The sequence below is a fragment of the Bufo bufo genome, chromosome 11 (genome assembly GCF_905171765.1).
Source record: "Bufo bufo chromosome 11, aBufBuf1.1, whole genome shotgun sequence".
Classification (NCBI taxonomy): Eukaryota; Metazoa; Chordata; class Amphibia; order Anura; family Bufonidae; genus Bufo; species Bufo bufo.
In genome coordinates, this window is record NC_053399.1 from 36,017,923 (window position 1) to 36,031,070 (window position 13,148).

The 13,148-nt window shown below is 50.2% G+C and overlaps 1 protein-coding gene across 1 annotated transcript in view; it reads left to right on the forward strand.

Annotated features, from left to right (window-relative positions):
- MAPKBP1 (mitogen-activated protein kinase binding protein 1) overlaps positions 1–13,148 on the forward strand; it is a 154,273-nt gene that overhangs the window by 120,485 nt on the left and 20,640 nt on the right. The window contains 3 exon segments of the mRNA XM_040410984.1: positions 53–175; positions 665–759; positions 7,279–7,346. Of these exon segments, the coding sequence (XP_040266918.1) occupies positions 53–175; positions 665–759; positions 7,279–7,346 (286 nt within the window).

The window sequence follows — 13,148 nt, forward strand, 5'->3', positions numbered from 1 at the left end:
GAATGCTGGACCTTATAAACCTCAAAATGACGCATTCTGTTTCTATCTCCAGCTGTATTTTCATCTGGCGTCTCAGCTCAGAGATGACAATCAACATGCGCCAAAGGCTTGCTGAAATGAGACAACGTGGGAAAGCAAAGGAAAAATGTACACCACACAAGACTGCAAATACCAGGTAACCTGTCTGCGTGTTTTATTTTTTTTATTGTGAGAGCTGATCGTGGGGGTCCTGGATGTTGGCCCCCACAATCAGATACTGATGACCTATCCAGTAAAAATAACTTGGAAAACCCCTTTAAAACATGCATTATGCTGTCAATCCGTGGGAAGAGGGAGTGGCAGGAGGAGCAGGGCGTTAAAGATCTGGTGCTCCCAGGGGCTCAACAAGCTCAGTTGCATAAAAAAAAAATATTAATAATGATGAATGGCGCATCAGAGAGACATAAGGGGTTATTTTGCTCAGCAGGATCCACTCTACCAAGGTATGTTGCCTTGTTAGGGCTGACTCTGCTGACATGCACTTCAGTAATTGGTGACTGTTCAGGTAGCCTATAGCTCTCATAACCAATATAAATGATAGCTGTGTTACCATTTTATTACTTGTTTTAACATGATGTGGGACACATGTAGATTCTGAGTCTGAGAATCTGAGTTTCTGTTGTAGGCGGGAGACCATTGCTGTGATGTGCCCGGTTCCTGCGCTTTCATCTGATAGTGACAAAGAAGGGGTTGATGAAGGCAGTGATGAAGATATGACTGGTAAGAAAATACTTCTAAGTAAATGTATCGGTCATTTTAATAAACATGTGACAAATCAATCGGTTGGGTCTTGACTCTCATTCATCTATTAGAACAAATATATAGGTGAAACTTGAAAAATTAGAATATTGTGCAAAAGTCCATTTATTTCAGTAATGCAACTTAGGCTACTTTCACACTCGCGTTTGGTGCGGATCCGTCATGGATCTGCACAGACTGATCCGTTCAGATAATACAACCGTCTGCATCTGTTTGTATTATCTTTAACATTGCCAAGACGGATCTGTCTTGAACACCATTGAAAGTCAATGGAGGATGGATCCGTTTTCTATTGTGACAGATTGTGTCGTAGAAAACGGATCCGTCCCCATTGACTTACATTGTGTGTCAGAACGGATCCGTTAGGCTCAGCGTTTTGGTGTCCGCCTCCAAAGCGGAATGTGACTGATCGGAGGCAAACTGATGCGTTCTGAGCGTATCCTTCCTTTTCCATTCAGAATGCATTAGGTCAAAACTGATCCGTTTTGGACCGCTTGTGAGAGCCCTGACCGGATCCCACAAACGGAAAGCCAAAACGCCAGTGTGAAAGTAGCTTTAAAAGGTGAAACTAACATATGAGATAGACTCGTTACATGCAAAGCGAGATATTTCAAGCCTTTATTTGTTATAATATGATTATGGCTTACAGCTTATGAAAACCCCAGAGTCACAATCTCTCAGAAAATTAGAATATTGTGAAAAGGTTCAATATTCTAGGCTCAAAGTGTCACACTCTAGTCAGCTAATTAATCCATACCGCCTGAGCAAAGGGTTCCTGAGCCTTTAAATTGTCTCGTTCAGTAGGAATCCTAATCATGGGAAAGACTGCTGACCTGACAGTTGTGCAGAAAACCATCATTGACACCGTCCATATGGAGGGAAAGCCTTTAAAAGGTAATTGCAAAAGCAGTTGGATGTTCCCAAAGTGCTGTATCAAAGCACATTAATAGAAAGTTATGTGGAAGGGACAAGTGTGGAAGACAAAGGTGCACAAGCAGCAGGGATGACCGCAGCCTGGAGAGAATTGTCAGGAAAAGGCCATTCAAAAGTGTTGGGGACTTTCACAAGGATAGGACTGAGGCTGGAGTTAGTGCATCAAGAGCCACCACACAGACGGATCCTGGACATGGGCTTCAGATGTCGTATTCCTCTTGTCAAGCCTCTCCTGAACAACAAACAACATCAGAAGCGTCTTACCTGGGCTAAAGAAAAAAAGAACTGTTCTGCTGCTCAGTGGTCCAAAGTCCTCTTCTCTGATGAGAGCAACTTTTGCATCTCATTTGGAAACCAAGGACTCAGAGTCTGGAGGAAGAATGGAGAGGCGCACAATGCAAGATGCTTGAAGTCCAGTGTAAAGTTTCCACAGTCCGTGTTGATTTGGGGAGCCATGTCATCTGCTGGTGTCGGTCCACTGTGCTTCATTAAGTCCAGAGTCAACGTGGCCGTCTACCAGGAGATTTTGGAGCACTTCATGCTTCCTTCCGCAGACAAGCTTTATGGAGATGGTGACTTCATTTTCCAGCAGGACTTGGCACCTGCCCACACTGCCAGAAGTACCAAAACCTGGTTCAATGACCATGGGATTACTGTGCTTGATTGGCAAGCAAACTCGCCTGACCTGAACCCCATAGAGAATCTATAGGGCATTGCCAAGAGAAAGATTAGAGACATGAGACCGAACAATGCAGAAGAGCTGAAGGCTGCTATCCTGCTCTTCTATAACACCTCCGCAGTGCCATAGGCTGATAGCATCCATGCTACGCCGCATTGAGGCAGTAATTGATGCAAAAGGGGCTCAAACCAAGTACTGAGTACATATGCATGATTATACTTTTCAGAGGTCCTACATTTTTCTATTTAATATGCTTTTTTTTTTTATTGGTTTTACGTAATATTCTAATTTTCTGAGATTGTGACTTTGGGGTTTCATAAGCTGTAAGCCATAATCACCCAAATGATAACAAAGGCTTGAAATATCTCGCTTCGCATGTAATGAGTCTCTCATATGTTAGATTCACCTTTTAAGTTGCATTACTGAAATAAATGAACTTTGCACAATATTCAAATTTTTTGAGTTTCACCTGAGTAAGACAGCTTGGCTGAGCACTGGGCTTCTTAAAGGGAGTCTGTCACCACATTTGGGCATATTAGACCGATCAAATAGGGTTATATGATCCACCCAGAACTTAAAAACGGTACCTTTGTTGTAGAAAACGGACTTTTCTTTTAGCCGAAAATGAACTTATAAGGTTATGTTAATGAGCCCTCTCAAGTGCCCAGGGCGGTCTCTCAATCCTCGGAGCCCCAGGCAGCACCGCCTCAACGGCTCATAACCCCGCCCTCCGTGCGCCTCTGCCCGCCCGTTTACTCCCCTCCCCTGTCCTTTTCCACTGCGGCTGTGCGGTCCAAATCGTAGCGGGCGCATGCGCAATGCGAAGCCCGCTCCTGGCAGGGCATCGCGATACCTACTGCGCATGCGCCCGCTACGATTTGGACCGCACAGCCGCAGTGGAAAAGGACAGGGGAGGGGAGTAAACTGGCGGGCAGAGGCGCACGGAGGGCGGGGTTATGAGCCGTTTAACAGGTGCTGCCTGGGGCTCCGAGGATTGAGAGACCGCCCTGGGCACTTGAGAGGGCGCATTAACATAACCTTATAAGTTCATTTTCGGCTAAAAGAAAAGTCCGTTTTCTACAACAAAGGTACCGTTTTTAAGTTCTGGGTGGATCATATAACCCTATTTGATCGGTCTAATATGCCCAAATGTGGTGACAGACTCCCTTTAAGCTGCCATCTGCTTCTTCAGCTGTGCTCGGAAGTCTATGTACTGAAAGTCTTCAACCCGTGATGTGGAAAAAGCAGATATTAGCCTAAGGCCTCATGCACACGACCGTTGTTGGGCTCGGTGTCCGTTGTTCCGTTTTCCGTGATTTTCTGCGGACCCATTGACTTTTAATGAGTCAGTTGAAAACTCGGAAAGTGCACCGTTTGTCATCCGCGTCCGTGTTTTTAGTCCGTGAAAAAAATATGACCTGTCCTATTTTTTTCACTGACAACGGTTCGTGGACCCATTCAAGTCAATGGGTCAGTGAAAAAACACGGAGGCACACAAGATTGTCATCCGCGTCCGTGATCAGTGTCCGTTTTTTTCCTATCATTTTCTAAGGCAAACTTGACTTAGATTTTTTTTTCACTTTTCATGTCTGGTGATCCTCCAAAAATCAAGGATGACACACTGGGAAAAAAAACGGAAATGGATCACGGAACAACGGAACCCGGTTTTGCGGACCGCAAAAAAATACTGTCGTGTGCATGAGGCCTTAGGGACATGGCAATCACTTCAGACTTCTGCCCATTCCTTTGTGGAATTGGTAGGCGTCTCAGCACCAGTACTTCCCGTAATCCAGTGACCTTTTTATCGGTAAGATGATCGTAGTCATGAGAGCTGTTATGCTTGGACCACCATGACAAACCACTTTGATATGGCATCCACAAAAGTGATCGGCTAATTGCTGAGTGCAAGCATGGGATCACCCCTCCATCCCCCATGGTTCTCATGAACAAGGTTTGTATGAGATTAGAAAATCATGGCTGTCTTCTTCCAGAAACGGTACCACTCGAGCTATTGTCTTCATGGATAACGACTTATGCAATGGAGCATTGTCTGGCCTACAAGACTGGGTTCACATCTGCGCTGTGAACTCCAGCAGTCTTTTCCAACGGAGGAACAGACTACTGGAGTTTCTCGTATCTGGCACAGCTGGATAGCACCGTGCACCGCCGGATCCCCATTCACTGTAATGGGATCCGGCTGATTTCCAGCATATATACCGGCTTTCGGCCAGACATAAAATGGTTTGTATAGTGTTTTTTTGTCCATCGGAAAGCCGGCATATATGTCTGATACAGTGAACGGATTCAGTGCCTGAGTTCACAAACGCAGATGTGAACCTGGCTTAAGACTTTCTACGCCAATTTGGCGGTCTCCACAGGATGAAGCTTAATTTCCATGGACTCTTACATAGTAACATAGTACATAAGGCCGAAAAAAGACATTTGTCCATCCAGTTCGGCCTGTTATCCTGCAAGTTGATCCAGAGGAAGGCAAAAAAAACCCTGTGAGGTAGAAGCCAATTTTCCCCACTTTAGGGGAATAAAAAATTCCTTCCCGACTCCAATCAGAATATCTCCCTGGATCAACGACCCCTCTCTAGTAGCTATAGCCTGTAATATTATTACGCTCCAGAAATACATCCAGGCCCCTCTTGAATTCCTTTATTGTACTCACCATCACCACCTCCTCAGGCAGAGAGTTCCATAGTCTCACTGCTCTTACCGTAAAGAATCCTCTTCTATCTTTGTGTACAAACCTTCTTTCCTCCAGACGCAGAGGATGTCCCCTCGTCACAGTCACAGTCCTGGGGATAAATAGATGATGGGATAGATCTCTGTACTGACCCCTGATATATTTATACATAGTAATTAGATCTCCCCTCAGTCGTCTTTTTTTCTAAAGTGAATAACCCTAATTTAGATAATCTTTCAGGGTACTGTCGTTGCCCCATTCCAGTTATTACTTTAGTTGCCCTCCTCTGGACCCTCTCCAGCTCTGCTATTTCTGCCTTGTTCACAGGAGCCCAGAACTGTACACAGTACTCCATGTGTGGTCTGACTAGCGATTTGTAAAGTGGTAGGACTATGTTCTCATCACGGGCATCTATGCCCCTTTTGATGCAACCCATTATCTTATTGGCCTTGGCAGCAGCTGCCTGACACTGGTTTTTGCAGCTTAGTTTGCTGTTTATTAAAATTCCTAGATCCTTTTCCATGTCAGTGTTACCGAGTGTTTTATCATTTAGTATGTACTGGTGACTTGCATTATTCCTTCCCATGTGCATAACTTTACATTTGTCAGTGTTAAACCTCATCTGCCACTTATCTGCCCAAGCCTCCAATCTATCCAGATCCCTCTGTAGTAGTATACTGTCCTCTTCAGTGTTAATTACTTTACATAGTTTAGTGTCATCTGCGAAAATTGATATTTTACTATGCAACCCTTCTACAAGATCATTAATAAATATATTGGAGAATAGGGCCCAATACTGACCCCTGAGGCACTCCACTAGTGACAGTGACCCAATCTGAGTATGTACCGTTAATAACCACCCTCTGTTTTCTATCATTGAGCCAGTTACTTACCCACATACAGACGTTTTCTCCCAGTCCGAGCATTCTCATTTTATATACTAACCTTTTATGTGGTCCAGTGTCAAATGCTTTGGAGAAGTCCAGATATACGACATCCATTGATTCGCCGCTGTCAGGTCTAGAACTTACCTCCTCATAGAAACTGATTAAATTAGTTTGACATGACCGGTCCCTCACGAAGCCATGCTGATATGGCGTTATTTGCTTATTTCCGTTGAAATGCTCTAACATAGCATCTCTCAGAAAACCTTCAAACAATTTACCCACAACAGATGTTAAACTTACCGGCCTATAGTTTCCAGGCTCTGTTTTTGGACCCCTTTTGAATATTGGCACCACATTTGCTATGCGTCAATCCTGTGGGACATTCCCATAGTTGAGTATTGCATTTCATTCCAGTTGGGCTCAGTTGCAATACTAGGCGCATCCCATTTACAAAAATAGTGCGGTTTCTGGGGAAAGCAGCCATACTATTCTGATTTCAAACCCTTTAACATGCATCTTCTATTCAACTAGACGGTCAGGATCCAGCCTCTAAAATCCTGTTTCTTTAGTTAAAATTGAAACCTGAAAATCATTTTTAAACTGCTAGAAATGGCGTAAAAATTTTTTTTGTGATATATTTATCGATGTTCTTGTTTTATTAGCCACACGAAGTTCGAGCCCTTCTGTAGCTCCGTTGACTGCAGCACATACAGAATTTATACACTGTAGCAATATATGCAGAGTACGGATTCTGATTCACAAGCTGCCTGTGCCTGCTCCACTGAAATATTTGGTGCCGGATACCCTTGACTGATGTGCTATGCCAGACTTGGGTGGAGCGAGGACAAGCAGGAGCAGCAATATGCTACACAAAGCTGCCTCTCCTGTCATACAGAGGTTTCAGCGGAGCGGGCACAGGCAGGATAGTGATGTGTACTCATGCCATTATGGTGCTTACAGCAGTGCATATTGTAGAAATCGGAATCCGTATACGGCTACAGTGTATGGATTCTGTATGTGCTGCAGTGAAAAATGCTACAGATGGGCCCATCAGGGTCCTGTTTTGGTTAGTAAAACAGTCAATAAATAAAATATATAATAAAAAAAAAAAAATTTAGGCCATTTCTAACAGTTTAAAAAATGTTTATAAGCTTTAGCAATTCTTCATCCTTACTGTTCATTCCCAAGTTATTTTCCAGTCTATATTAGGTAGTGTATTATACTCTAGTTGTAAATACATGGATGATGTCTAATATCTACAATTATCGTGTCTTATATCTTGTGTTTAGGTTCTGACAAGAACAATGATCTTGCCAATTCTTTTGGAAGAAGTGCATCTTTCTGGGAGATGAAAAGGGTAAGTCTTAAGGTGGAGACACACTTATGATCTTTATCCGGTGAATCCTGGCGGTAACAGCGGGATCGGCAGTCCATTATAATAATGACTAAACTGTGACTATAACTCTCATTTACTAGTGTATGGATATTTCTACCTTATTTATATTTTTTATATATACTAAAAAAGCACTTTAGTACACGTCAATTTTTTTTTTTCCTACTCTTTGGCCGAGCCTGGACATCCATACCCACACACGATTCTGTTTCCAGTCTCGTATAACGGAGGAAGGTCTGTCCAGACCGAAACATATGAGCATTACTGGCAAACACTTTTCTCGCCCATATTCCTTGGGGGACACAGGAAACCATGGGTATAGCTCTGCTCCCTAGGAGGCGTGACACTAAGCGAAAGCTGTAAGCCCCTCCTCCATCAGCTATACCCTTCAGCCTGGAGAAGAGACTGCCAGTTTTTGCTTAGTGTCCAAGGAGGCAAGACACCCCCTGCTTATGCAGGGTTGTTATCCTATGATTTTTATTTTTTACGTATTTGTTGTTTTTAACTCGGTTTTTTTCTACCTACAGGGACAACAGAGGCGCATTAGACCCCTCTGTTTCTCCCGGGGTTGAGTTGCGCCAGTGCCGGTAATTCCGCACTGCCGCCTCCCCCACAGAAGACAAGGTGGACCAGGGCAGCCTCGCTCCCCTGCGTCCCGCCAGCTCAGGGTCGCCCGCACGCCAAGTCCCTCCCCCGGCTTCCTGCCCCGCGGTGCCAGGAGCTGAAGGGGCGACCCCGCTGGATGGACTGAGGGCGAAGACAGCCGAAGACGCGTATGTGAGAGTGAAGGCTGCCTCCTCCCGTGGCTTCCCTGCTCCAGCCTCCCCTTCCTCCCTCCCACCGCTGCTACCAACATGGCCACTGTTACATGCCCCCCCCCCCCCCCCCCCCCCCCCCCCCCCCCCCCCCCCCGCATATCGGGACGTTACCGGGCATAGTTGGAGGGCAGTCTATCTGGGCAAGTCCTAGAACGCTGCCTTACAGGGGACGGCTGCAGACTTGCAAGCCGTCTGCTACATCTAGGCGCGGTGGGAGCCGTTCTCCTGGCATGAACGGCGCCATGTCATGGCCGGCACTTCAACATCCTTGGGGGTTAAAATCATTTTGCCGCGCGCGCGCGGCTCTGCTTCGGCTTCAGCGCGGCAGAGGGGGGGCGGAGCTTCCTTACACATTCAGCTCCGTGCTGCTGCGCTCCGCTACTTCCGGGTTCATCTCTCTGCCGTGCGATCCTGTAGCCTTTCAACTCCGTGCTGCTGCCTCTCCTCCACAGCCTCCTCAGTCTGTTCCCCTTACAGCTGCCGCTTGTATCATCGGGTCTGGTAGGACTGTTTAACCCCCTCCGTGCCACAGTACTGTTGCTTTAAAGTGCAACATCTTTCCACCATGTCAGACCCTTCTGCAGCCGCCAAGCCATGGTACCATGCCTGTACCGCTTGTAGGGAACCCTTTCCCCGGGGGCAGTCTGATCCGCACTGTACTGCATGCCGAGCTCCACCGCAGCCTCAGTCGCCTGCTGTGTCGCTCCCTGCTTCCTCTGACCCGCCTGACTGGGCTAGATCCCTGTCCCAGGCCGTGGAAAGCCTCACTCATGTCGTGGGCCGCCTAATAGACAGGCCACCTACCCCGCAGGACGCCACTCTGACTGTCGCACCCTCCGGGTCCACTGCTTCTGCCGCTGCAGCGGGTTCATCCTCTCCTAGTGACCCCTCCCGAGCTAGGCACTCTCAGAAGCGTATTAGAGTAGAGCGAGCCTCCTCCTCGGATGCCTCCCTCTCCCCGCCACGCGTGCGCACCCAGACGAGCCTCTCCTCTCCAAGGGATTCGCTCTCTGAAGGTGAATTGGCGGCTTCAGATTTGGAAATGGACTCGGCCCTGCCGTCCAAGCTAGCCTCAGCGATGGCTCAACTCATCTCTGATATACGTGACACCTTTAAGGTGCAGGATGACCCCCCTAGCTCGGACGCAGCTAGCGTCTCCTTTATCAGACCCAGGCAGGCCTCAAAAGTCTTTCCAATCCACTCTGATTTCTCCTCCGTGGTGTCTAAGGCTTGGGCTCGCCCGGACGCCCGTTTTGTCAACCCAAAGAAGCTGGACATTTGCTATCCTTTTCCAGCCGATGTCGTGGCCACCTGGTCTTCCCCACCCAAGGTAGACCCCCCTGTGGCCCGGCTGTCAAAGAACACGGCCATCCCTGTTCCCGACGGGTCCTCTCTTCAGTCAGCGGAGGACCGTCGCATGGAGACCCTGTCCAAGGGCATTTTTGCTGCCTCCGGTTCTGCCCTCAGACCGGTTTTTGCCTCTGCTTGGGCAGGGAAAGCAATCTCTGCTTGGGGTACGCAGCTGGAACAGGAGTTGGACTCGGACATCCCCATCCAGGACCTACGTTCCTTGGCCCAGCTTATTATTCGGGCCGGGAATTTTGTCTGTGAGGCCTCCCTTGATGCGGGAGCCCTTATTGCGCGCTCCTCCGCCCTGGCAGTTGCCGTCAGGAGGGAGCTCTGGCTGAAGGTCTGGAAAGCGGACGCTGCCTCCAAACGTTCCTTGGCGGGGCTACCGTTTGCGGGTTCCCGCCTTTTCGGGGTCCGCTTAGACGAACTTATTTCAGAGGCCACGGGTGGTAAAAGCACCCATCTTCCTCAACCCCAAGCCAGGGGCGCCCCCCGCGGACGCCCTGGTGCGTCTCGTTTTCGGTCCTCCCGCAGGGCCTCTGGGGCTCCCACCACAGCTGCCGCTTCGGCTCCTCCCCAGGACAAGCGTAGGAAGCCGTTTTTTTCGGGCGCAGCCCTCCTGGCGCAAGCCGCAGGCTGCCCGCACACCCGCAGCAAAACAGTCCTCTGCCTGAAGGCGCGCCCCCACCCACCCGGGTGGGGGGCCGGCTCCTCCTTTTCAAGGACGTCTGGATGGCTCACGTCTCCGACGCCTGGGCCCTCGAAATTGTGTCCTCCGGATACAAAATCGAATTTGCATCCTTCCCTCCGGATCGGTTCTTTCGCTCCCGCCCCACGCGAGACCCGAAAGACGCGGCCGCGTTCTCCGCGGCCGTTCAAGCTTTACTGGACAGGGGGGTGATTACCCCCGTTCCTCTAGAGGAAAGATTCCAAGGGTTCTACTCGAACCTCTTTGTAGTTCCCAAGAAGGGAGGTTCGGTGCGGCCCATTTTGGACCTCAAAAAGCTCAACCGTTTTCTCCTCCTTCGACGGTTTCGGATGGAGTCCCTCCGCTCCGCGGTGGCTTCCCTGGAGCAGGGAGATTTCATGTCTTCCATCGATATACAGGATGCCTACCTCCATGTTCCGGTAGCCCAGTGTCACCATCGCTTCCTTCGATTCGCCGTGGGGGACCTCCACTTCCAATTTGTCGCCCTTCCCTTTGGACTGGCAACAGCCCCCCGGGTGTTCACCAAGGTCCTGGCCCCGGTTTTAGCCTTACTCCGTTCCAGGGGTGTTTTTCTGCTACCGTACTTGGACGATATCCTCATCAAGGCTCCGTCCCTTTCTCAAGCGGTTGCCAGCGTGGATCTCACTCTAGAGACTCTGGCGAGGTTTGGTTGGGTCATCAACTTCCCCAAGTCCTCCCTTCCCCCCTCCAGACAACTCGTCTTCCTGGGAATGCTTTTAGACACGGGAACGGCGGAGGTACGTCTTCCCTCGGAAAAACGTCTGATCCTCCGTGGGGCGGTTCGGGGTCTCCTTCTCCACCGTCGACCGTCCTTCCGCTTCTGCATGCGGGTATTGGGGCAGATGGTTGCCTGCTTCGAGGCGATCCCATTTGCGCAGTTTCACTCCCGCCCTCTCCAACGGGCGATCCTCTCCTCCTGGGACAAATCGCCGCAGTCTCTGGATCATCCCTTCCATCTGTCGCCTCCGGTGCGGTCATCTCTCCGCTGGTGGTTACAGTCCCCTCTTCTGGGCAGGTCCTTTCTGCCACTCAACTGGTTGGTGGTTACAACCGATGCCAGTCTCTCGGGCTGGGGAGGCGTGTTTCCTCCCCGATCCGTCCAGGGCATTTGGTCTCCATCGGAGTCCAAACTCTCGATCAATGTCCTGGAACTGAGAGCGGCCCTTCTGTCTCTACGACACTGGACTCATCTGCTGAAGGGTCATCCAGTTCGTGTACAATCAGACAACGCCACGGCCGTGGCGTACATAAACCACCAGGGGGGCACTCGCAGCGCTGCAGCGATGCGGGAGGTCACCAGCATTCTCCGTTGGGCGGAAGCCCACGTCCCGGCCCTATCTGCAATTTTTATTCCAGGGGTGGACAATTGGGCGGCGGACTTCCTCAGTCGCACCACCGTCGACCCCGGCGAGTGGTCTCTTCACCCGGAGGTATTCGAGGCCATTTGCCTTCGTTGGGGCATTCCGGACGTGGACCTCATGGCCTCAAAATTCAATCACAAGGTCCCCGCCTATCTGTCCAGGGCCAGGGATCCGGGAGCTTGCGGAGCCGACGCCCTCGTTCTTCCTTGGCGAGGCTTCGCGCGCCCATACATATTCCCTCCCATCCCTCTCCTGCCCAAGGTCCTTCGGAAGATCGCGGCGGAAGGCGTCTCGGTGATTCTGGTCGCTCCGGACTGGCCCCGCCGGTCTTGGTATGCCGACCTCATGCTGCTCCTGGCAGACGCGCCCTGGCCACTGCCCGCCAGGGAAGATCTTCTCTCTCAGGGACCGATCTTCCACCCGCGTTTAGGGTCCCTACGTTTGACGGCGTGGTTGTTGAGACCACCGTCCTGACACGTAGGGGTTTTTCTGCGGATGTCGTCCGCACCATGATCCGCGCCCGTAAGCCGTCCTCTTCTAGGATCTATTATAGGACCTGGAGGACTTTTTTGGGGTTCTGTACCGATCTGGGGATTCCTCCGCTCCGCTTTTCTCTCCCCACCGTTTTGTCCTTCCTGCAGAGCGGACTGGCCCAAGGTCTAGGCCTTAGTTCTTTGAAGGGTCAGGTATCTGCGCTGTCCATTTTGTTTCAGCGCCCACTGGCCCCCCTTGGTCCTGTCAAGACCTTCCTTCAGGGCGTGGCTCACGCGGTTCCCCCGTATCGCCCTCCGGTACCGCCCTGGGACCTGAACCTGGTTCTCTCAGCGCTCCAGGCTTCTCCTTTCGAGCCTCTGCGGACGGTTTCCTTGCGACTTCTGTCCTGCAAGGTTATTTTCCTTGTAGCCATCACCTCTCTTCGGAGGGTGTCCGAATTGGCTGCACTCTCCTGTCTGGAACCTTTCCTAGTGTTCCACCAGGACAAGGTGGTTCTTCGTCCGGTCCCTTCCTTCCTTCCTAAGGTGGTCTCCGCCTTTCATCTGAACGAGGACATCGTTCTCCCCTCTTTGTGTCCTTCCCCTTCCCATCCGCGGGAGAGGAAGCTTCATCGCCTGGACGTTGTCAGGGCGCTCAAGATTTACCTGGAAGTAACAGCTCTTTCAGGCATACTGACTCGCTCTTTGTGGTCCCGGAAGGGTCGCGCAGAGGGATGGCGGCATCCAAAGTTGCTATCGCTCGTTTTGTCAAGATGGCTGTTACTGAGGCTTATCTCGCCAAGGGCAGGGTTCCTCCCCTTGGTGTTACCGCTCACTCCACTAGAGCGGTCGGGGCTTCCTGGGCTCAGAGAAATCGGGCTTCTTCGGAGCAGATTTGCAAGGCGGCCACTTGGTCCTCCTTGCACACCTTCACCAAGTTCTACAGGGTGCATACTCATGCGTCGGCTGACGCTGCTTTAGGCCGTCTGGTGTTGCAGGCGGCAGTTGATTGATGCCTCTGGCGTTGGTTGAGT